This window comes from Eretmochelys imbricata, chromosome 7, assembly GCF_965152235.1.
Source record: "Eretmochelys imbricata isolate rEreImb1 chromosome 7, rEreImb1.hap1, whole genome shotgun sequence".
NCBI lineage: Eukaryota > Metazoa > Chordata > Testudines > Cheloniidae > Eretmochelys > Eretmochelys imbricata.
The window spans coordinates 120,423,615-120,448,259 of NC_135578.1; the positions used below are offsets into that span (position 1 = coordinate 120,423,615).

Consider the following 24,645-nt stretch of genomic DNA (forward strand, 5'->3'; position numbering starts at 1 on the left):
TCGCGGACACTCCTTGACAATCTGTATCCTTGTTTGATCTGCACTGCAGCTTGGATTGTCTCAAAGACCGCAGTGGTGCTGGTTGGCTGCTTAGAGGCCTCCCCAGTCCGGAATCGGTAAAGAAGGGCCCACTGTCAAAACCGGGTGGGCGAGTAGTAGGGTCTGTGACGAGGAACTGATTGGTAGCTGCTGTTAAGCACTAGTCTGCGTGCCACAGAGACTCCTAGCATGGCAGCCTTGACCACAGTGGGTGTCGTGATGAAAGACGTGTAGCTGGTAGGCTAAAAAGGTCATTGAATAAAGGAAAGCTTGGGTTGGCATGTACCTTAATGGGCAGCACAGAATAGATGAAGTACGTAGTGCTCCAGCCCCCTCCCCACAGTATATCCCTGTGACAGTGGACAAAAAACAATGTTGCTTCTGGGCAAAAACCAGTTGGTTTATGAACGATAGGGGCTTTGCCTCAAATACAATTGAAAAAATGACTGATGAGAACACTGTTTCATAGAAATACGTGAGACTGGAAAATTTGAAGGGACCCAAAAAGAAACTGGGATTTTTCTTCTTCTTCACCAGAAGTAAATCCTGGCTATCCAAATGTCCTGGGGGTAGATCCAAAACATTTGGGAAAACCAAATTCATTTCTATGCACATTTCTGATTTTAGGGAGCATGCCAACATTTCAGAGTATCAGATTATCTCCCAAATATTCTGAATTTTGCATAATCAGCATTGGAATACTTGGTGTTTCCCAGCTTTTTTAAATGTCCCCATAGAATACACAGTGCTGCACAAGAGAGAATAAACAAGCCAGTCGCTACCCAAAGAATTGACAAAGACCTCAGTCCTCCAGTGGCATCTGTAGCAGGCAACCCTTGGTTCCTGACTACACATCCCGTTTCACAGTCAGTGTTTAAGAGATAGATACAGATAGGACACTGGGAGAGTGGGAAGAAGTAGTTACCATAATTAAATATTTTCCACCCTCATTCTAATTCTAAAACAATTTTTTCCAATTTCTCCCAGCTCTGTTCAGCACTTTCTTCCTCTTTTCTGTGATAGCAACTTCTAGCACTTCCCACATATTATTCTCTGAGCAAAGGCACTAGCTTCCTTCAATTTGTAGATCCAGAAGAAAAGCCACATTATCCTGAAAACAACAAAAAAAGAACTAAGTTTTCCTTTTTAAAGAGAGGACAAGTGTTTGACAGAGATAACCAGAAGGGGCTGGGGTTTATGCAGATATTAATTAGCATTTGAAATGAAGGGACTGTGAGCAATGCACGATATGCCTATATCAACCGCACCTTTGCAGAAAGTGTTTGACTTGTAAGGGAATGTAATGGGTTAATTCAGCAATGGGGCATTAAATACTTTGTTTTAAAGGGGGGAAAATGACACTCTTCTCCCCTGCTTTACTGGTTGTAGATGGTTTGCTCTGTCTTGGATCACATGGTCCATTGACCTCCCTAGTGCTGCAGAAGCACCAGCTGCTGCTGCTCCTGGTGCTGATGAGCTGCTGCTGATCAGGGTGTATAAGTCTGTGTGTGTCAATGCCTTGCAGCCCTACCCTCCAGTTTAAAGGAGGGAAAGCAGAGGATGAGCCCTTGAGTGTAGGGGTGGAAGTCTGGGAAACACCCTTTTCTTTCCCCACATTCCAAACACTAACCATGTCTATCTGTTGTTGCCTATTTTTCAGGGAATATGGATCCTCGAAAAGAAAATCAGGTAAGAGACCAGATTCTCCATATAATGCATGGCTATGTAGAGAGATTTTTAAGAGCCTTCCATTTACCTCCTGTTGCATGAAATTGTATGGTGATTTGACTCTTTCCTGCACAAGACGGTTGGAGGCAGAGGCATCAAACAGACAATATAGCTGTGCAGAGAGAAAATTGCCTTTTATATTAAACTGCCTTTGAAACAAAAATGACTAGCCCCCTGCTGATTGCACTTATACAGAGCTTTCTCCAGTCCAAGAAAGCAGCTGCCTTAAATTTAAGTCCTCTTTCTGCTCTATTTGTACCTGCGCATGATCCAAGCACTGTCAGGTTTCTTTATGGGGGAGTAGGGATACTATTCTCTTTCAGTTTGATCCTTATTTTGTGGCCACCCGCTCTGCCAAGTTGCCTCTCCTGAGGGATCCTGTGTTGTGCTTGAAATAGTCTTGCCTTGTGAGTTACCTCAGTGTGAGCTTTGCCCCAAACTTTGGGGTATAGACTGGTTCAGAGGCTGTGGTTGGGGTGTCTGTTTTGTATCCTAGCTGTTACCTTTTATAATTCCAATCTGACAATATAAATGACCTGAGGAAGAGTTGCAAAGCTTCTTTTTTTTGCCAACAGAAGTTGATCCAATAAAAGTTATTACCTAACCTAATATAAATCCAGTTCTCTGTCTCTCCCTTCCTTATGGCCTGCAGTGATATTTTTTCCAGACAGTTTTTCAAAAGTGACCTATAATTAGGGGTTACTCAATTTGATTGCCCTAAACTGGAGGTGGTAGGCCTGGCTTCGGAGCTTCTGAGCATCTGCAGGGAGTTCTGAGTGCACAATACTACTGAAAATATCAAGTGTAATGTATCTCAAACTAGGCACCCCAAATCAATAGTTACTTCTGGAAATGTTGGTCTGGGTGTGGCCTTTCCACCCCCACCCCCCCCAAAGTGGTATTATGGTAGTTCCAAGTTCCCTACCTACCATGCAGACCCCTTGGGAGTAAAAAAGGTCACACCCCTCTCAGAGAATGGCATTGCTTGGATTGATTGGTCAGTTAAATTATGAATGATTTATGCTGCCCTTCTGCAGTAAGCTAATACACTAATGGGCTGCTGCCACCTGGCTCTGCTGTCCTATGGATTCACTGATAGTGCTGTGTGAAACTGCCAGCCTGTTGCCTACACAGGCCTTGGATGGAAGTGTTAGTTAGAATCCCTGCTAGGGAATTAAGCGATACCTTATGCTTATGGTGGAACCAATGAGGTACTGGCTTGCCGTCATAAATCATAGCATGCGTGTGGCAGTTTATCATTCTAGCCCTCTACAAAAACTGTATCTGGATTATATTGTATCTGAAAACCTCTCCCACTCTGGAATAAAATTATTATATTCAACGCCCCTTTTAGCAACAATATTAACCATGTGATTTAAGTGGGCCAGTCAATTCTCTTTACACCTTAGGAAGTAGGTTAGTAAATGGCATTCTCCCTTTATCGGTAGCCTTGGATTTCCCCATCTAGTTAGTGTTAAAACTGGGGTCCAAACCTTGCATTCCTAGCTCACAGGCCCAAGTTGAGATCACTAGATGATATGTTAAGATACATACTTTATCTTGTAACTCTGGTCTCTTTCAGACTTCCATAAAACATAAACGTATATGGCAAAGATTAAGGCACTCCAGGACATGCTGTGGTGTTTTGTTTTTGTTTCTCTCCCTTCCCCACCCCCCAAAAGTGACACTCAGGTTGAAATTCCAGGTTTAATTTTTTACATTTTTAGATTATTAGAACATATCCAATGTACCGGTCACTTTTTGCTGTCGCTTCACACTGCATTTCTCATAGATTGGAGGGAATTATTTTCTTTAGCTAGTCTGTTTCACTTCGTGCCCTAACCCAATGCTGCAATGTTTGGGTTGCCAATCTTACAAAAGAAGAATTGTTTACGATAAGCGTTTCCATTGCTCATTAACCAAGGAAATGCTTCTTTTGAGCTTCATTGTTCACAAGCTTCTCTTACAAAACCTAAATTTTGATAGATCTCTTCAAAAAAAAAGTCACAATTAAGAAGTTGTTGTTTAAAAGCCCTCAGCAAGCCTCTGTATTAATACAAAGACGAACACGAGGAGTCTGGGGCAAGCATTGCTGTGCCACTTTCATTTCATAGGTGTTGGCCATGCCTGCATTATCCATATTCAGTTAAAGTGAACGCTTCTTTGTGAACTAAAGAGCAACTACAGCTTGTGTGTTTTGAACACTGAGAAAGGGCCTTGTCTTAAAAAGCCCCAATTAAAGCATGCCTGTGAACAATTAGATTTTGCAGAGACTTTGTTTTTATTTTTAAAGTGGGTCCTTGATACATCTGACTATTAGTGGCAGAAGCCAGGAGTTCTAGACTCCTAACCTTGAGGTTTCACAGCCTAGGAGTCTACTTGTTTCTGTTCTAAATGTCACACTGACTTGCTGTGTGACCTCAAGCATGTCACTTAGGTCCGGTGCCTAACTCCTATTGAAATCAATTGGAATTAGGTTCCTAAATATCTTTGATCGAAGCCAGTGGCTTTCAGCATGTGGTCTACGGACCCCTGGAGATCTGCAGACTGTCTAAGATTTCCAAAGTGGTCTGCATCTCCATTTGGGTGAAAAGTTGAAAACCACTGATCTAGGCCTTTTTCCTTGAGCTGCACTCCTCCTCGATGTAATTCTGTCATTACTTACACTAGGGAGGAGTTTGACCCTCTGCCTCAGTTTACCAGATTATACAAAGGGAATGATACTCCTCCTTACTAACAATTGGGTAGGCAGTTAGAAAACCCCTCTCCTTCTCCCATCCTGACGCTTGGGAATGGAGGTCCGGGCTGGTCGCTGCGAGCTCAAAGAGGAAACCGAGCAGTAGGACCAACGTATCCTGTAACTTCAGCTACCATTTCCACCTTACCCCTTCTTTGGGGAGCCACAAATAGGATGCCAATGAGTTGACGCTCTCCTGAGTCCCTGTCCAGTCAGAGCTTTGAATTCTGTGTCTGTGTGTGTTTCACCTTCTCCCACTCTCATTACCGAGCTCCCACCTTTTGGTACTAAGCTCCCCAGGGGGTATGATAGCATCGCTTGTTGGCCCTTTGCTTCAGTGCCTGCTATTGATTCTGGTGTATGATATTGGTTGATGCTTTTTCATGTTGGGGTTTGGCAACGTTCTGGGATTCCCTTTTTATTGCTACACCGTAGTTGAGGAGGTACCACTTTCTGTCAAATGTCTCTGTGGCCAAGGGTGGCACAAAATTGCTCCATTTTCCCCTTTTCATGTGGCTGAGAGCACTGTCCAGACAGCTCTCCCAAGGTGCAAGAGATCTGGGCACTCATATGGCATCAATTTAATGTACTGCATTTGGATTGATAGTGTGCAAATCTGTTAAAACAAACTGGTTTAACTTTCTTGGCGTTTGGAATGAATTGGGTTCTTCATATTAAGAACAACAAAATGAGGTAAAATGCTCATACGAACCCACTCTGACATGTTGACTTAATTACAAATAAAGTATGATCATCAGACTCCGTCTGAATATAGTATCCTCAAAATAATGAATGATTAAAAATAACTGTGTGGGGTCTTTTGACGGCTTTGTTTTTTAAAGTTTTAATTTCCACATTAAATCTCTTTACGAAGTCAAGGAAATTTTCACTCTAACCTTTGTCCCTCACCACTTTAAAACAAATTGGTAAACTGTATTTTCAGAGTTAAATATTATGGAACGGAGACTGAATATTACAACTTGTGGTCACTTGAGCTAACTCAACTAACCTCATGAACTGGCTAAAAGATGCAGCTAGTGAGAGAATTGTTTAGCTTGCAATTACATTCTTTCCTAAAGGCACACCTCACGACAACATTTGAACAGATAATAGGACAAATAAAAATAGTTTTTATTGCATATGTGGCCAAATTCTTTAAGATGACAAAACTGCTTAAAAACATGCATTTAAAAAGCAGCTCTTCCCAATAAGTGCAAAAAGCACATCCCTCCCACAACATGGAGTAAAAAAATATAAACAGCCCTCCAGCAAAAAATGAACAGTAAACAAGTCTTGAGGCTTGACTAGATGGTGTGCTGTAAAAAGGCTTTTAGCCATGAATATTAACTTATGCACAGTGTGGTCCCGCTGGAATTCTGCAACTGTTGTATTGGGAGCACTGATACAAGTATGGAAGACACAATATGAATTCTCTGAATGCCTGGAGACACCACTGACTGCCGCTTCCTTTTTCAAACACATGCTCATTATTCAGACCCCAAATCAGCCCACACTTTGAGGGGGAGGGCAGGGAAGGGAGATTGGATGGGTTCAGAACTTAATGAATGAATGTTTGCCCAGCTCTTAATTTTCAGACACTGGCTTTAAATGTGTCTTTGTGGTGTTCTGAACTGACATGCAGCTTCTTTGCACTGGTACAGGAGAGCAAGAAAGTGACTTTTATGTTGACGCTGTCTGTTTTTTGAGCTACATGCCTAGTGTGTGGCTTTATTATCACTATTTATTATTTTATTATGGAAGCACCTAGGGACCTGTCAATGACCAGAATCCCATTGTGCTAGACGCTATATAAAGACAGAACTGAAAGGCCGTCCTTGCCCCAAACAGGGTCCAATTACATATGCTCCAATCCTGCCATCAGATCTGCATGGCTGGAACGCCACTGAAGTCGTTACGGTTCTGTACAGACAGAGACCTGCCTGCATGAATCTGATTGAGAACCCCTGGTCTGGATCATGCAAACTTCATTGCTCTCTGACCCCCTTCTGACAACAAAAATTACTACACGACCCCAGGAGTGGGGACTGAATCCTGAGCCTGCCTAAGGCCCCATCGTCCTGGGATCGGGGATGGGGGTAGGTCAAAGCCAAAGCTTGAGTCCCACCACCCTGGGCGTGGAGGCCAAAATCAAAGCTTAAGGGCTTCAGGCCCAGAGAGGGCCTGCAACCTGAGCACCATTTCCCGGGGATGAAGCCCTTAGGGTTCGGCTTTGACCTCAGGCAGTGGGGCTTAGGCTTCCGCCCTGGATGGTGGGACTCAGATTTCGACTTTGGCCCCAGGCCCCAGCAAGTCTAAGCAGTCCTGGTGACCCCATTAAAATGGGATTGTGACACACTTTGGGGTCCTGACCCACAGTTTGAGAACTGCTGATCCAGACTGAATGCATCTGATGAAGTAAGCTGTAGCTCACAAAAGCTTATGCTCAAATAAATTGGTTAGTCTCTAAGGTGCCACAAGTCCTCCTTTTCTTTAGACCTAAACTAGTAACCTTTGCTCTTATTTGGGATATGCATGCCTATTTTGCAGAATATCAGGTGCAATAAATTGCTTCTGAACTGTTTGGTTGGGAGGAATTAGCTGTCACTAAACTATAGCAGCCTTGAAGGACTGTCATCAATCAGTGCCTAAAGGACACCAATGCAACTTCAGGGAATGGAACAGGTGGGCACATCCCATGTGTTCATAATGGATGATCCCTATTAGGTCTCTCCCAAGGCCCTATGAGGCAAAAGGGGAAGGAATTCCTTTGTACATCCAAATTTCCATATTCCCAAGTATGAGAGAAGCAGCTGACATCCATTATCATTCAAACAGGCACTGGTTCTATGCAGGTGTCCCGTTTTGGCTTTTTTTCTGAATCAAAGTAAGGATAGCATTTTAAATCTGTTACTGGCTATTTGCACACAGCATTACACACAGCAAATTAGGTTAACACATTATCCAAACCCTGCAATTTCTCATCTGTGCACTGTGAAACTGCTTAGGATGAGCCAGTATGCTAAGGGTTAAAGTGATTTAAAGCATTTGTAGGGCACATCAGTTCCCTATGGTGGTGAGTAAGCTAAGAGGAGCTATTCTGTTGTGTGGCTGGCCAAAAAGAAATTTGAGATTCCTAGGGTAAGCTGGTCCTGCCCTTTTCCTCTTGCTTGCCTCATGCCAGAAGCTGTTGTTGGACTGTCCAAGCCTCATAACGAAAGCATCTGGATCCTGGCATAATCGGTGGCTAGGGGCAAGAGGAAGCTGGCATGAACGTCCGAGTCATTCCATAATGAAGACTCCATTTGGCCATAAAACTTTGGCAAGTTCCCTGAAAGTGTAGTTGGTTAACCTGCTGCTTGCTCAGCAATTAGTCCTAGCTGTTTGGTATCACACAGTAGGCTTGAACGCAGTCTGTTATTATAGGGTTCATTTCTATCCTAGTATCATGGTTCAAGATGTCACTTATGTTAGGAGAGCCAAATATTTATGGCTGCATCAGTCATGCAAAGTTGTGTTGTAGGGTTTTTGTTTTTTTTTTTTGTTTGGGTGTTTTTGAGGATAAAGCTCAAGAAAGCAGAGGAAATTTTTTGTTTTTGTTGGTGTTTTGTGTTTTTTGGTAGGCAGACAGGATTTTAAAAAACATTCTTTAGGATGAGATGGGTGTTGGCTGCGAATATAGCAATTTGCTTATAAATTTTTATCTGTCTGTTTCTGATGCTGTTACAATAAGGGTATTGATGCTTTGGACTTCTCTTTCAGTACGGGTGAGCATTTCAAGTGTGAAACTTATAAATAAATAACTTGCTGTATAAACTTTATTTACAATTAGGAAATGAAAGAAACAAGTATGTAACATCCACTCTAGCAATTTAAGACTATCCATATGTACATAGAACTTTTGACATGAATTTAAAAAGCCCAATTTAAATCATGAGTATTCTAAATTGACTTTAATTTTAAAATGGTTGTAAGTTAATCCTAATGTTTATTCACCTGGCTGCTGATGGCTTGAAAACAATAGCTGTGAGCATTTTACCCCTGTTGCTTGAAATGAGGTGTCTACTTGGAAGAACTAATGAAATCAGTGTAATAACACTTTAATGCCTTGTTTGGTTTTGTGTGGAATTTCTGATCTAGGTTTGTGGATGGAGCCTGAGAACCTTGCCATCAACATATTCCTCCTCCACATGCGCACCTACCCTTCTTCGCCTACCAGACTGGGTCTGGGGTGGAGGGAAGCTTGGGACCTCTGCTTGCAGCGGGGTGGTGAGGTAGGGGTGTCTACCCAGCAGGATGGGGCGGGGGGTCTCAGGGCTTCAGCCCCACAGGGCATGTCTGCCAGGGCACAGGGCTTCAGCAGGAGTGGGGCTGAAACCCCAAGCCTTGTCAGGTGCGCCCCAGCTCTTAAACTTCTGAGGATTGTCATATGTGGCTCGGCCGGTCAGTAAGTTTGGCCACCCCTGGCATATGTGTTCTATGGACTTAATCTAACCTCTAGTGTTTCTCAGCTGCCACTTGCTGACAGTTAAGCACTTGCTCCACTAGAATTGAGTTTTGGGTGGTTCTTTTTTTTTTTTTAAATGAAACTCATCTCAGGATATCTTCTTCCTGTTAGGGGTAATAGGTATAAATAACATCCATGGGGAAACTTTTTTCCATTCCTCTCTCACGCACCTCTTCTCTTCATCTTCTGTTCTATAAAATCTCTTTAGTGAGAGGTTTATTTTCTTGACTCCTATTTGAATTGTTCTCTTTGAGGGCTTTGGGTGATGGTATGGAGAATATGATTGTAGTAGGCTAACATTTCTGTGCTTAATCCTTCATCGCTGTTACAAACCAAAGATCCCCAAAGGGACGGAGATGGCTGTGTGAGTGAAGTTGTCCTATAGTCTGTACATAGTAGCTGATGCACAGTAGGGATAAGGGTTTTGCTACACTGGAGCTCTCCTTTTAGCTCATGTAGTGGAAACCTGTTTTGTTTCAAGTTGAAGTTGAGTCTAGCCCTAGCTTGCTATCCTTGTGATCTTTACATGGGAATGATCGGTTTGTAGTCATGGAGTCTCAGTATAGATTGATGCCCAACTTCCTTTGTTCTTATGGGTGCTGCTCCCTTGATAGGATCTTGAACAGGGCTGGCACTTAGAACTATTACTAATAGGATTATCCCATCATAGTTCATTGTTGATAGCCTATATCTTTTATTGCTGTCCTAACTGGGACAGCTCTAAATGATCTAACACTTGCTAAATTGCATCTTAAGTTTCTCTAAAGAGTCCCATCAGAAAGTTGATTAGAGTGGATGAAACACAGATAATTATCGGTCTTCCCTGGGTCTGGGATTTAGGTCTTCCCATCAGGATGGTCAGCCCTACCAGTGAATACATCTAGACCAGGAATCATCTGAAACATCTACCTCTTAATCAAATGCAATTTTCCTTTGTAAATGATAGGTTAAAAAATTGAGGATCACTACTAAAGTCTGATGTGGGAGGAGAAAGAGGGAGTTAGAGTTTTTAAAAGCAAAACTGAAGGCCAACTCTACGCTATGCAATTAAGTTGGTCTATTCACATTGCTCAAGGATAGGAAAAATCCACACCCCGAGCAACGCAGTTACACTGACCTAACTCCCAGTGTAGACAGTGCTAAATCAACAGGAGTATTTTCCCGCCTATATAGCTACCACCTCTTGGCGGTGAAGTACCTACGTCAGTGGGAGAAGCTCTTCCATCGGCACAGGTAATCTCTTCCCTGTAGCACTACGGCGGCAGCATTTGAAGTGTAGAGCTGCCCTCAGTCTTGCTCTGCTACTCCCCCTCCTTTCACTGTCAAACTTTCCCCTTCCCTTGTTGGGGATGGGGGGAGCCTCTCCCATTGGAGAGGGGTGTTTCAGGCTAAACAGGTGAAATTTGAGAATTGAAACACCTAAAATAGCAAAAATAGAAAATATTTTGTAGGCTGAAATCTGCTTGAGGATGCATCAGTGTCCCAGGACCATGTAGCTCTGGCTTTGTGTTTTAATCTCTCCAAGACTTCTGCAGCCTGTGACACGGATCACTGCAGCCTCAAGCACATGCTCACTTTTGTGTCTCCATAAAACACGTGTGCACAATGACTGCCTGTCTTCCCTATGTTGTGGGAAAACAATGCAGAAAGAGAGATGTGCCATTTGGTCTGGGTCATTGAGGATAGATGGGCTGCTCAGTCTTGTCAAATGGAATTTCCTAACTTGCTCTTCAGTTGTTGATCTGACTTGTTCCAGTAATTTTTGAATGTTGTGAAGAAATAATTTATCCTAGGATTAGCTCCTTGGCTACATGTAGCCATTGTAATCACTGTATGGAATTAATAACAAAATCCAGCAGGCGCTGCCAGAATATTTTTGTCCAAGTGTTTCTCTTTATTTTAAAAATAGTGCGGCAGGCAAGGAATTAATGAGAGAAGGGATTTGAAAGTGTGCACAAGCAGTGCCAGATAGCACAGCAACATACAAAAACTAGTTGGGTTGAGCAATATTTGCTTGGTACTGCAAGATGGTGATTGCCAATGGGATCTGAGGGTGCTTGGCCTGTCTCAGGTGTTCCGCATCTATTGGCATCAAACGCTGAGGCTCAGATCTCAACTGGATGTAGGTGCCTAACTTTCATTGAAATCAGCAAGAGTTTTATGCACCCTGTCATTTGAGGGTCTCTGTCTAAGACCTTTGTTAATCACAGAAAAATTCTTGGTCTCAGAGAACCTTTAACAGAATAGGTGAGTTTGTGTCTTAAGTTCAACTTGTTCTTCAGGTTTCCGGTTTCTGGTATAGCTATCCTGGCCAGGGCAGATCCTCTATAGAACTGCTCAATATTGTCCTCAGGCCCTTGGTTTCAAATTCTTCAGTACAAACTTTCTGAGGAGTACAGTGAGTGACCCTTCTTCCGCAATTTACAGTGAATGCCCTACTAAGTCTGAGTTTGCAATGTTGGAGCATTGTGGCTTTAGGAGGAAGAATTTCAGGCAGTCTATTCAGTCTTAGTGCCCTCAGTGTGTGATTTGCATTACTGCTGTTCAGTGGAGATGTGGATCTATTTAAGCAAACTGGCACATTCAGAGTCCTGTCTGCAGTAATTCGGTGCAGGGAAACTGATCCTTCTTGGTTAAATGAGATGTTTTGGCCATCTGCCTGAGGCTACTGAAAACACAGGCACTGCTAGGATATCTTTTATTTCATGTCACTTTAGTTTGCTCCTGACACAGTCTGTGGCCTGCTGAATATCCAGGATCACTATCTTCTCCTGGGTGGCCCTTACTCCATGGGTTTTTCCATTTCACTGGTGGGAGGAGTTGGGGACTAAGACAAGGTAAACGTCTGTCCCCATTGACTGAACTGTGCACAGCAAAGCGAACAATTCTAGGCAACCAGGTTCTTCTGCAGCTAGTCCTTCTCCTGTCTGAGGAGTGAAAAGGTGTGTGAAATGGGAAAGGCTCAGGGAGTGGGATGGAGGAATCATGGAATGCAGACTTAGTGCTTGGATACCAGTGAGACAGACGCTGTTGCGGAGAGCCTCAAACTCCATGGATCTGTTTAGAAAGGAAGCTTCAACTTCATGCCAACTTGTCCATGGTGCTCCCTTAGGAATCCTATCTAAACTAGTGGAGACAAGAGTAGCAAGTTCTTGCGTCATAAGACCATAAATTCTTACATAGTATCTTGAGTGCCTTCCTACTGAGCATCGAGTGATGTGATGAGCATCTGTATGCACTACAGTTGTAGCTGTGTCGGTTCCAGGATATTAGCGAGACCAGGTGTGTGAGGTAATAACTTTTATTGGACTAACTTCTGTTGGTGAGAGAGATGAGCTTTTGAGCCACCCAGAGCTGTTCTTCATGTGACTAACATCTGTCCCATGACTTCTTGTTTCTCTGATCCTCTCTCCACAGGGAGAATTTGTGTGAGTGGTATGGGATATTTTCCTTTTTTGTCCACAGTATTCTGTGTGTATTGAAATATGACAAGCATTTTGAGCAGAAAGCACTGAGGCTCGTGATGGCTCTTCATTCCTGTGGAAGTTTGTTCCACAGTCTTGGAAAGTTCTGCCTCCCGCACAGACGAGCTTTATCCTTCATGGTGGAAAGTTCCATTGTACCAGAAGAGCAGAGTTCTCTACCACCAACTCAATCCTGGAGCTTTAGATGTTTCTTCAGCTCTCCTGGGCCCAAGCCACTGAGGGTACATCTGCACAGTCAGCAGCAGTGAGCCTCCCAGCCTGGGTTGGCAGACTCAGGGTTGCACTATTGCACTAAAAATAGTTCTGAGGTCCACCTCTCTTGAGCTGAAATGTTTATGCGGCTGTTCTTAGTGCAGTACTGTGACCCTGAGTCTATTGACCCAGGCTGGGACGCTCCCTGCTGTGGGGTATGTCTATATAGTCCACAGTTCCTTTAGGATAAGGACTAAAACCTTGATCTTGACTCCCTTCTCTCTACGTTGGCTTCCCATAGACAAGGGCAGGTTCGATGTGCTTGCAGTTGCCCATGTTACTGAGAAGTACTATATCCTTCTGTACTGGCTGGAATTTCCTAAGAGCTGAGATAGATATGAGCAGAAAGCTTTCTTTGCTGTAGTCCAGATGGGAGGTGTCAAAGGCGTACATGCAACAGACATTGGGGCACTGTCTGCCTGGTTAGATTAGATAAGAGTCTTGTCAGCCGTGGAGAGCAGACAGCATTGCGAATGAGAAATCCAGGTGCGCTCTCAAACTGCAGGTGGATTGAAGACAGGGGTGAAAGTAACTTAAAGGACTTACTGGTACTCCGGAGTCCTGATCAGGGGGCATGGCCTCAGCCAGAAGAGGCTTGGCCTTAAATCCCTGCGCCTTTTAAACCTTTAAAGGACCTGGGGCTCCCCTGTGGTAGCAGCTGCTGGAGCCCCGAGCCCTTTAAATCCCCACCTGAGCCCTGCTGCCCGAGCCCTGGGGTAGCGGCGGCTGGGCTCCGTCAGGCATTTAAAGGGCCCCGGGGCTCCAGCTGCTGCTACTGCCCCGGCCCTTTAAATCCCCTCTGGACCCCCGCTGCTGCTACCCCAGGGCTCAGGCTGCAGGGCTCAGGTGGGGATTTAAAGGGCCCCAGGGTGGTAGCGGGGGCTGGAGCTCCAGGGCCCTTTAAATCCCCGCTGGAGTCCTGCTGCCGCCCCAGGGCTTCGGCAGCAGGGCTTAGGCAGAGATTTAAAGGGTTTGGGGCTCCGGCAACCGCTACCGTGCCAGCCCTTTTAAATCCCCTCCGGATCCCCGCTGCCGCTACCCCAAGACTTTAAATTGCTGTCTGGGAAAGCCGGTCCCGGTACAGCGCACCGGCTCTTGCCGGTATGCCGTGCCGGAGCGTACCGGCTTACTTTCACCTCCAATTGTTGGAAGAACACACCCACTAAAGGAGACTGCACTGTGGCTGTGAAATTCTTCATAGTGCTTTCCTCTGCCCACCGATAACTGTCTTGCTCAGATTCAGATTCAGCCTGCTGCTCATCCCTGAGCTGATCTCACCCAAACACTGGGTCATCTTGGTGGTAGTGGCTTGGTTGTGTGTATATGGTGAAAGATGGGTAGAGCTGTGTGTCATCTGCATATTGCTGGCACTTGAGGTCCTTGTCCTCTTACTAGTTCAACTAATGGCTGCATGTAGATGCTGAATAGGACCAAAGAGAATTGATCCTTGTGGAATTTCATAAGTGGGGGGTGGGGAGAAGTGGCAGAGGTGGAGCTTCCCGTTGCTACTCTTTGGGTATGTCCCTCCAGGAAGGACCACTTTCATGGTCTTTCCCTGGGCCCCTGCCTCGTGTGAGATGGCAATCATAGAATCATAGAATATCAGGGTTGGAAGGGACCTTAGGAGGTCATCTAGTCCAACCCCCTGCTCAAAAGCAGGACCCATCCCCAACTAAATCATCCCAGCCAGGGCTTTGTCAAGCCTGACCTTAAAGACTTCTAAGGAAGGAGATTCCACCACCTCCCTAGGTAACGCATTCCAGTGTTTCACCACCCTCCTAGTGAAAAAGTTTTTCCTAATATCCAACCTAAACCTCCCCCACTGCAACTTGAGACCATCACTCCTTGTCCTGTCCTCTTCCACCACTGAGAATAGTCTAGAACCATCCTCTCTGGAACTACCTCTCAGGTAGTTGAAAGCAGCTATCAAATCCCCCCTCATTCTTCTCTTCCGCAGACTAAACAATCCCAGTTCCCTCATATCTTGCATATGAGCAATATCTCATGCTCATCAGTGTCAAATGCTGCAGAGGGACCCAGGAGGAGGAGCGTGGGTGGATGGCTGTCCTCTATTCACTGGCTACAAGAGCTCATCTGTCAATGCCACTAAAGCTGTTCTTACCCCACGACCTAGCCTGAATCCAGGCTGTGCTGGGTCTGAGCTGGGAGAGATGTAAAGTGTGGCTGTTCATTCGAGGGGCAGTGGAAAATAAGGTTGGCTTGTCTGTCTATGGATATGTCTACACTACCAAAAAAGCCTGCACCAGTGAGGGTTCAGGCCCACTGATGCAGGCTTGGGCTATGGGGCTCAAAGTAGCAGTGTAGATGTTTGGGCTCAGCCTGGAGCCTGGGCTCTGAGACCCACCTCCTCCCCCACTGGGTTTCAGAGCCAAAGCTCAGGCCCAAACATCGACACTGCCATTTTTAGCCCTGTAGCGGGAGCCCAAGTCAGTTGAACTGGGCTCTGAGACTCACTCCCATGGGTCTGTCTTTGCAGTATAGACACCCTTAGTGTTTGCACTTTTTCATAACGCAAGCGTTACTGCCCCAGATCGGAACATTGGCCCTTGTACTCCATCTTTCTGCAGTTATCAACACCTAGCTCTCCAGAGGGAGAGACACAAACCTCTCCAAATACACCTGCTCTGTTGTGCAAAGCTGTAGAGCTGGCATTGCCTTCTCCTCCTTGGCAAGGGATGGGCATTTCCCCCAGATTAATGCTATTTCCTCTTAGCTTGCATAGCTGTCAATGATACTGATAGCCATAAAGTTATCCAGATTCTCTTTTTAAAAATCAGCCTCACCACTTGGACCCTAAAATGGCAACATTATCAATGCCCTTGAATCTGAATGCACACTAGCATAATGTAGCAACCATATGGAGAGGGGAGCCCATACTCACTGTTGTCAGACAGCTACTTGTGATTTAAAGTGACCAGACAAAAACAACATAATCCTGCAGATTTTCCAGTTTCTCAAATTGGATTAGGATGGTCTCTTTAGGATTACACACAAAGTGCATAATGCAAATCAAGCCTAAAAGCAAATATTTAGGTCTTAATTTCCTTTAATGTGCAGCTTGATTTCTCAGTGAAGACAGTAACTGAACATGGTCACTAAAATACAGATGTTAAACTAGGCCTGTGCTTCCTTTTCTACAGTATGTAGAGCACATGATCTGCTCTTGCTCCATGTCTTCGTTTAGACTTTCTGGTAGGGATTTTTTTTGGTTGCGGGTTTCTTCCTTGTAAGAGTTTGCTACACAGATAATGAATTTCTGAGGCACGCTTTGGTCATGTGAAAGCCAGATGTGAATATTTTTCCAAGCTGTTTGTGTGTGGGTCTAATATACACTAGGCAGTTCAGTTTACGTGGCAAGTGGAAGTTATATGAAACCGGTCTGCAATCAGATGTGGGGGTGGGGGTGAAGCGGGGGGAACCAGTGTTTTACAAGATAGCAGGCTACTGTTTGAGGAGGACAGATGCGCTTTTGGCTGGACAATACAAATAATCATATTGTTGGGAGTTCTGGTCTCGCTTTTTGCAACAAAATCTATATTGTATTTTAAGAACAAAAGATGCTTGTAGACCAGAGTAACAAATGATCCCAGCACAACCTATTTGAGACAAGGCTAAACTCGGTAAATAAAAGACCAAAATGTAGCATTCCTGTAATGAGTAATACAAAATTACTTTGACCAAGGTTTGCCTGATGTTTCATCAGCAAGACTATGTCTCAATTAAAAATCTGACTAATTGATTAGTGATATGGTGTGTCAGTAGTTTGTTAGTTTTTAGAGTCTGCTTACTGGCTTAGGACTGCTGGGCTCTGTTCTTCAGTAGATTACAGTTGGAAGGCTAGCATAGCCATCGGTAGGCCTTTCCTTTATTTAAATAAGTTGGGGTTTTGGGGGTGGGTTTTTTTGTCAGATCCTGTCTTTTTTTTATTTTTTGAAGGGCACATATGTGCTTTAAACCAGTATATTCCCCCCCCCCCTTTTTTTTTATACACTAGACTCTTGTTTCATTAGAATAGGACTGTCAAGGTTCCTCCCCCACTCTGAATGCTAGGGTACAGATGTGGGGACCTGCATGAAAAAACCTCCTAAGCTTATCTTTACCAGCTTAGGTCAAAACTTCCCCAAGGTACAAAATATTCCCCCCCGTTGTCCTTGGACTGGCCGCTACCACCACCAAACTAATACTGGTTACTGGGGAAGAGCTGTTTGGACGCGTCTTTCCCCCCAAAATACTTCCCAAAACCCTGCACCCCACTTCCTGGACAAGGTTTGGTAAAAAGCCTCACCAATTTGCCTAGGTGACTACAGACCCAGACCCTTGGATCTTAAGAACAATGAACAATCCTCCCAACACTTGCACCCCCCCTTTCCTGGGAAATGTTGGATAAAAAGCCTCACCAATTTGCATAGGTGACCACAGACCCAAACCCTTGGATCTGAGAACAATGAAAAAGCATTCAGTTTTTTTACAAGAAGACTTTTAATAAAAAATAGAAGTAAATAGAAACAAAGAAATCCCCCCTGTAAAATCAGGATGGTAGATATCTTACAGGGTAATTAGATTCAAAAACATAGAGAACCCCTCTAGGCAAAACCTTAAGTTACAAAAAAGAGACACAGACAGAAATAGTTATTCTATTCAGCACAATTCTTTTCTCAGCCATTTAAAGAAATCATAATCTAACACATACCTAGCTAGATTACTTACTAAAAGTTCTAAGACTCCATTCCTGGTCTATCCCCGGCCAAGAGGACTACAGACAGACACAGACCCTCTGTTTCTCTCCCTCCTCCCAGCTTTTGAAAGTATCTTGTCTCCTCATTGGTCATTTTGATCAGGTGCCAGCGAGGTTACCTTTAGCTTCTTAACCCTTTACAGGTGAGAGGAGCTTTCCCCTGGCCAGGAGGGATTTCAAAGGGGTTTACCCTTCCCTTTATATTTATGACAAGGACAAAAGAGAATTCTGAAACGCTACAAAACAAAAGCATATGGCTGTGTCTACACAGCAGCTGGGAAGTGTCATGCCAGCTTGGATAGACGTACATGCACCAGCCCAGGTCAAGCTAGAACCTAAAAATAGCAGCCTGGCAGCAGTAGCAGGGGCAGCAGCCTGGCCATGCCGCTTCTTTAAGTATTCGCTCTGGCTGAGCGCGCGTGTGTGCGGTGTAGATCTGCCCTTAGTCTCGCTCACCTGCTGGAAGTTTAATGTCCCTCTTTTAAAGAAGCTCTCTAAAAACATGCATGTGCCTGTACTGCTGAGGATGGCTTTTAAACACTTGCATTGCCATTGTTCATGCAGCAGAAAGGACTAAATGCAATGCACTGGCTTTATCACATGTAGAGTAGGGTGGCAAATGAATTTTCCTTGCCAATGGAAGTTTGTGTATTTAAAAAAGAAAAGACCCTTATTTGTGCTGTAGTGGGAAGCGCTCCACCTGGACACCAGGACGCTGCAAACACTGAACAAAGAGGTGGTAGAAAACTTGTCTGGTGTAAATCTCTGCTCAGAAAAAGAGATCTCATTGGTTAATGTGATATAAATGGTGTAATTAGTTTGGTCAACATGGTGTGCTTTGGTTTTGATTTGTTTGTTTGTTTTTAAATCCCTATATTCCTAGCTTTTCTCCTGTTCTTTATTTCTTTTTCCCCCCTTCCCCCCCGCCCCATCGCTCAAGTAGAGCACAACCCTAATGACACTTGACTAAAACTTCTGAACCCATAGTGTTCAAGTAGGTTCAAAATCAGATTAAATCTTGTTTTTTGCTTGTCCTTAGTCCACCTGTCTTGACATTATGTAGACCTGGGTTTCAGACCCTGCAAGAGAATCTGTCTTAGTGCCCATGTTAACAGGTTTTCTGTATCCTTTTGTGAACAACTTGGAGGCAAACAATAATTATTGCTGAAAATATGGACACCAGGGTGAAGCTGGCCAGGAGATGCTCTATTGGGGTTGGACTTGGTATACCCACTTTAGTTACAAAGTCTAACTTGAGTAGAAATGGGCCTGAGCTACAAAGTTCATGTTTTGAACAGTGTTGTCTCCTGACCTTTATTTTTTCTCTCCTCCCTGCTGTGAGCATCTAATGTAATAGTTTCCTGAAAATTAGTCCATCTTAGTAGCTTCAGTCAGTTCTTGCTGATTTCTTTTGTTCCACTAGTAGTATCTGATAACACAAAAAGAAGTGACCGAGCAGAAGGAGTGGCCAGGTTTGGATCAGTTGCAGGTTTATGAAGGATCACTGCCAGCTGCTAGACTACCAATGAAGCTTTCCTGGCTCAAGTGGTACATAACACTAATGGCCTGTGTACGCCTTCTTCTGTAGGAAGTTAGTCATTTTTTGGTTCAACTTATACCCTCAAATTAAAACAAACTAACAATGATGGGGTATGTGTAGGAGGGATGCTGGGAAGGTAACTGGTATTGGAATGAATGGATGTGCTTGCAACTGGGATGCTATTGCCCCATGGTCTGAACATCTACTAGTGATCTTCTGAAGTCCAGGAACTTTCCTCATCACTGATTTCAATGGGAGCAGGTTTAGGCCTGCTTAGAACACACCATTGGCTAGGAATTGTTGGTGCTTGCCCCTTCTCAATTTCCAAATGCCAGCACTTGCCCTTAAGTTTGCTTGTATGTACTTACTCAGCAGGGGATACTCATGCTGATTCTTCCCCTGCCTGACTTTGGGTGTGCAACTTTTCAATGGCAAGGCCGCCCTAATATTCCTTGCTGGTGTTTTTGGGGGCAGGGCTTCATGATGGGCATTTCTAGTCTATTAATAATTGCGAAGATCTTTAAACTCCAGTGACATGTAGGGGATTTACCTTTTGGCTCCAGTGTTAAAAGGATAATAGGCCCTTTAATGTGAAGATCTCTGGCAGTCGGACTCTCTTGTTGAAATTCAGTACAGGAAAATTATAGTGCTGGTATGCTGCATGTTGAGAACAGCTGTTTGCTGCTGCTTACAGCACTAAGAAACCCTGGAACAGCTAATGATGAGCAGGAAAAAGAGTGCAAATGAGTTTCCTTATTCCACCTGTTGCTTTCTCTGTGGCCCTTCAGTGGATTGACTCCCAGAATGCGCGCTGAGATTACTCCTGTCTTCCTCAGCTTTTATCCCTACCGATGGTCTCCTGACATGGCTGCTATCCATACAGCAAGAGATGATTGGTTGGGGCTCCTCTTTGGAGATTTTAGGTGCTGCTTCAAAGAGACCTTACTGTATGAAGTGCTGTCAACCTCAGCTTTGTCCAGCGATAGGGAGAGCCGACATTGCACCATCTTAATTTGAATTGGCATTCTTTGTAGTCCAGCAGAAAAATCATGGATGAGATGGGAGACTCCCTATGGGAGCTCTGGGTCTACTAATGGGTGGCCTTATGTTTCCTCGAGAGCAATCAAAACCTGTTGCCTTCCACTGTGTGCCAAACAACATAGAAATCTTCAGATTAGGTTGTAAAGTCTTTGGGGGATGGGTTGTCGTTCTTTTTGTTGTGTTTTTTTATTTGTCGTGCTTGCAGCTAGGTGCTGTCCAAACATGTCCCTGGCCCACAACTAGGGCTCCTAGAAACTACTGCAACACAACCAGTAACAAGCAATGACCCAAATGCCCCCAGAACTTTAGGAAAGTTCAGGTTGGTGGCTCATCCCTGCAGTTAGGCCCCTCTCTAATGCTTCAGATATTCTCTGGCTTTTGCAGAAAGCCATGTGAATGTAGCATTAATTTATTTGACGACACCTGGCAAGACCGAGCTAACAGACTAGCTCTATTGAAATGAGACCAATTGGGCTGTATATTGTAAGCTTAAAGGGTCATAACCCAGGAGTCTCAGCCCGTTCCTCCTCCCCCACCACCAGTAGAAGAAACAACAGAAAAGCCCGTCTGAAAGGCATCAAGAAGGCTTCTGGTGAACTCGGAATAAAATCCGCTGCTGTCTTTCAATCTGCCATGGCAACTAGTTTGTTTAAATCTTACGAGCATCTTCTCTCTCCCCACTCCTTGCCATTCTGCACCTGAGAAAGCAGAGCTGACCTGTCCATCGACCAAGGCAGCAATTTGAATCGGGCTGGCGCTCAGCAGCCGTCTCCAGCAGAGACGTGCCTCTCCTGTTTCACTGCTAGTTCTGTGAAATACATCTGTGAACCGAAGGGGAATCTTTCCTAATGCTACTCACAAGCCGCTCCGCTCCGTCGCTTTGTTCTTAAGGAAACCAAGCCCATAATTTTTTTTTTTTAAAAGGCTTGACCCCATTTGAAATTGCAGCAAAAATCCCAAGGAATAGGATGGGGAACAGGATCAGGCCCCAGATGTATTAGGAGTGGCTTGCATTAGCAGGCGACTTTAACTTCTCTTCCAATTGATGGTTCTCTCTCTAAGTCATGGGTGCCTAACTGGCTTTCAGCAGCGTAATGGAAGGGAAGCAGAGGGAAGGAATTGAGGGGGTTGTTCATTTACCATTACCAGTCTCATTTGAAATTGACAACAAGCCCAGTGCACAATTCCAGTAAAACTCTGCCCTAAAGGGAAACCCTGGGCTGTTTGTTATGGCTTTTGTTTTGCTGGCACAGTTGCAGAACTCTCCAGCTTCTGCCTCCCCAACACTCTCCTTGTGAGGCTGCATGCATCACTGTGGTCTTTGCTATTTTTGTTGTTGTTTTTTGGGGGGAGGTTTAGAAGCTGGGAGCAATTAGAGCCTTAAGCATCTTGGAATTTAAAAAAAAAAAAAATCCCCAAGCAGGCAGTTTGGCGCAACACATCTGCTTAGCATTAGAGCAGCTGAAATATGCTAGCTGTCTCCTCCTTTAGCAGCACTCAGATTTGTTTCTAGCTGCTGTCGAGCTCTGTAATGCCAAGGAAGTGCTGATCCTTTTTTTTTAAACTTTTATTTTAATTTTTTTGATGCGTGGGAATCCAAGAAACCCAATTTCTCCTTCAGTTCTTTCTTGTATTCAGTCTTGGATCAGCCGCTGGAGCCAAGAGGGAAAAGTTGCTTTTATTCTAAAAAGCTATCCTACATCAAATAAGCGTAGGGTGCTATCCAACTGCATGAAAAGCTTGGTTAAGTACCAAGAGTTACTTCTGAACTGGTGGTGCTCATGTACAAGAGCCACCAAGTGGCTCCCATTAAGTTAGCTCTGCTGGAGCACATAGCTCCAATATAACTGTAAGACCATGATAGTCATTTCCTTATTACAAATATTTTTCATCTTCAGCTGTTTTAGTTTCCAGTGTTGGCTTGGCTCAGTGCAAACTTTGTTTGAAATCCCCCTTCTCTTCTGCCCTCCCCTGCCTCTTTGGATGAAATAATTTTGTTGCTTTACTTAAAATTCTGTCACCTGTGTCTGTATGTCCAGAGTAACCTGCATATGGTAATAGGTTTTGGTGTATCTAGGCATCTTAATGTCACTGGATGTATATGCACAAACTAGTAATTAAGACAATCTCTCACGCGCGCACACACCCCCATCAACTCGCCAGGCAAAAGCTTGAATATACAACTGGTATTTAGTTGTTACACTCAATAGCACCTCCCATTTGTAGATCTTAAAGCACTTTGAGTTTCAAAGTTTTGTTACTTCCATTTTATAAATGGGGAAACTGAGGCACTGAGCGACAACATGACTTGTCCATGGCCACTCAAAGAATCCATAGCAAATCCAGAACGTCACTCCCAGTCTCGTGCCCCAGCTATGGAGTCTTACGGTCTCTAAAGGCATCACACTCTGCTGTGAAGGGTAGACTCTCTCTTGTTCTGTTGGGTCAAATGGGAAAGTGAGTTCCAGAGTCAATGGCCCTCTGCTGAAAACCTGTTGACCCTAGCAATTTCCATAAAACTCTTTATGCCTTAGTGTCTTTCTCCACACAGTGAAGCTAATGTACCTACCTCAGTGGGAGTGCTGAGCTTTTGAGAGCCTTAGCCTAATTTAATACATTGCACTTCCATAACACTGTTTTTGACTTTTTATATTTTCAGTTGGAGAACCTGTTGAAAGTGACTTCTTCCGCTGTGCATTGCGTAACTGGAGAATTGCCAGCACAGTCTAGGGACCAAATGCCTATTCAAAGAATATTCTCCTGTGACTCCAAATAACAGCCAGTCACAAATAAATCCCCTAATGTGTATTGGTTTTTGTCTCCAAGTGGTGTCTTGCTGCTATGAGACTGATGGAGTCAAAACTGTTCTTAGCATTACATTGTGTGCCAGAATATAGCCCAAGGAATTCCACATATTCCTTTGTGTGGCATTCTGGAACTATTATAAGTCATGTTAAGTCCCTCGCAAGATCTTATTTTAAGAAATCAGGGATGAATTTGGTTCATTTATATCAAGAAATTTTTCTCAAAGCTATTTGCTTTTCCTGTCTACCTCCAATGGGGGCAGCGTTTCTGTCCGAGACGCTAGTTCTGGCTGGCCATGTCTACACTCTCAAACTGGCTTAAACAACTGTCTGGTCAAGGAGCAGAGCTGCTGATTTTAAAAAAACTTCCAATGTCCCCAAACGGCATATTTTGAAAGACTCTTGACTGTTTCCAGCATCCTAAAGCGCAATATTTCTTCCCTCTGAAATAGGGCATAAATCTGACCTTGTTGCCAGACAATCCTTTTACTGATTTACTGGGCTTTTACTGTCAATTCACTCACTAATGCTTGATGCTTTTGTTCAATGCCTGCTTGAAATGCATTTCTTCTTTAAGCTGCTTAAACTCTTTCCATGGAGCATGAGTTACCTTTCTTTGCAGGACTGAGGCCTAATGGGTCAAGAAGTTCCCTGACTTACGCTCCATGTAACTCAGCTAGGGTTTCCCACAGTGTAATTATGCCTGGATTTCAATATTTGGAATGAACAGGAAAGTTTGCATGTGAACCTTTTTTGACTTGTGTGGATCTAGTCATCTGACCAGTATGAACACGTGTGAAACTTTATAAATGTCAGTAATTCACCTAAACCTATGAATTGCTGTGACTCGGATAATAACTTAATCACCATCAACTTTTCTTCAGTGGCCTTCAATTTCTTGTCAGACTGGTTTTTAACCTTTCTTTTTCAAAGCTATTTTAACTCTTATTGCTCCTCTCTGCAGAGCTATGAAACTGCTTGCTTGTTTTTCTAATTACTCTTTTTATTTTACTGCTGCCCTCTTCTTGGACTTTTGAAGTTTGGATGTCCAGCTTCTCTGAGACTCCAAGGAAGGATGTTACAGGTACTAAATTGCTTGTGTGGGGGTTTTTTGTTTAATTCATTGTTCATATTCAGCATGCCACTGAGAAGAAAATACCATTTAAAATCAGTATTTAGTTCAGACAATGCGTTTTGGGGCTTTTTGTATGTGAGGTGGAGGGAGGCCATCTTATGTTCTAACCTTCTAAGTGTCTCGGCTTTACAACCTACCTGTATATCAGCATTTCAAAATATATAGACCTCAAAAAGAATAGTCCTAAAGAGAAAAGGGGGCTCATTATGGGCTCTAACCCTTAAAGGATATATTGTCACTGCCAGAAGATGGGATCTGACTCTATTGCACTTCTGTGAATAGGACTGGGGAAGGAAGAGGTGAAGTCAACAAAGGACATTAGGGGTCACGTGCACTCGGAAATTCTCTCCCTCTTGTCTCTGTCCCCCTTCCTCTAAGCTGCACGTTCCCAACCAATTGTACTGGTGCTGTGAAAGGGCTAGTGTGCACTACACGCTGCAGGACCAAGAGCCGAGGAGACTTCACTGATTGAATGCCCAGTGAAACTGTACTAGGATGGACCTGAATCTGAACTCTGGGAACGTTAGATTCAGATATAAACGTCCCCAACTCTGGGGGAAATCTGCTGGGTGGGTGCTGTTCTTATGGCATCACACTTTGAAACCATGATGTTCCTGGGGGATG

The 24,645-nt window shown here is 44.0% G+C and overlaps 1 protein-coding gene across 4 annotated transcripts in view; it reads left to right on the forward strand.

Moving 5' to 3' along the window:
- SH3PXD2A (SH3 and PX domains 2A) overlaps positions 1-24,645 on the forward strand; it is a 376,104-nt gene that overhangs the window by 243,955 nt on the left and 107,504 nt on the right. For 2 of the 4 annotated variants that reach the window (XM_077823232.1, XM_077823234.1), the window contains exons 6-7: positions 1,700-1,728; positions 23,926-23,970. In XM_077823232.1, the coding sequence (XP_077679358.1) occupies positions 1,700-1,728; positions 23,926-23,970 (74 nt within the window). Of the gene's footprint in view, positions 1-1,670; positions 1,729-23,925; positions 23,971-24,645 lie in introns of those variants that run through there. The other 2 variants (XM_077823235.1, XM_077823236.1) reach the window with 1 other exon arrangement.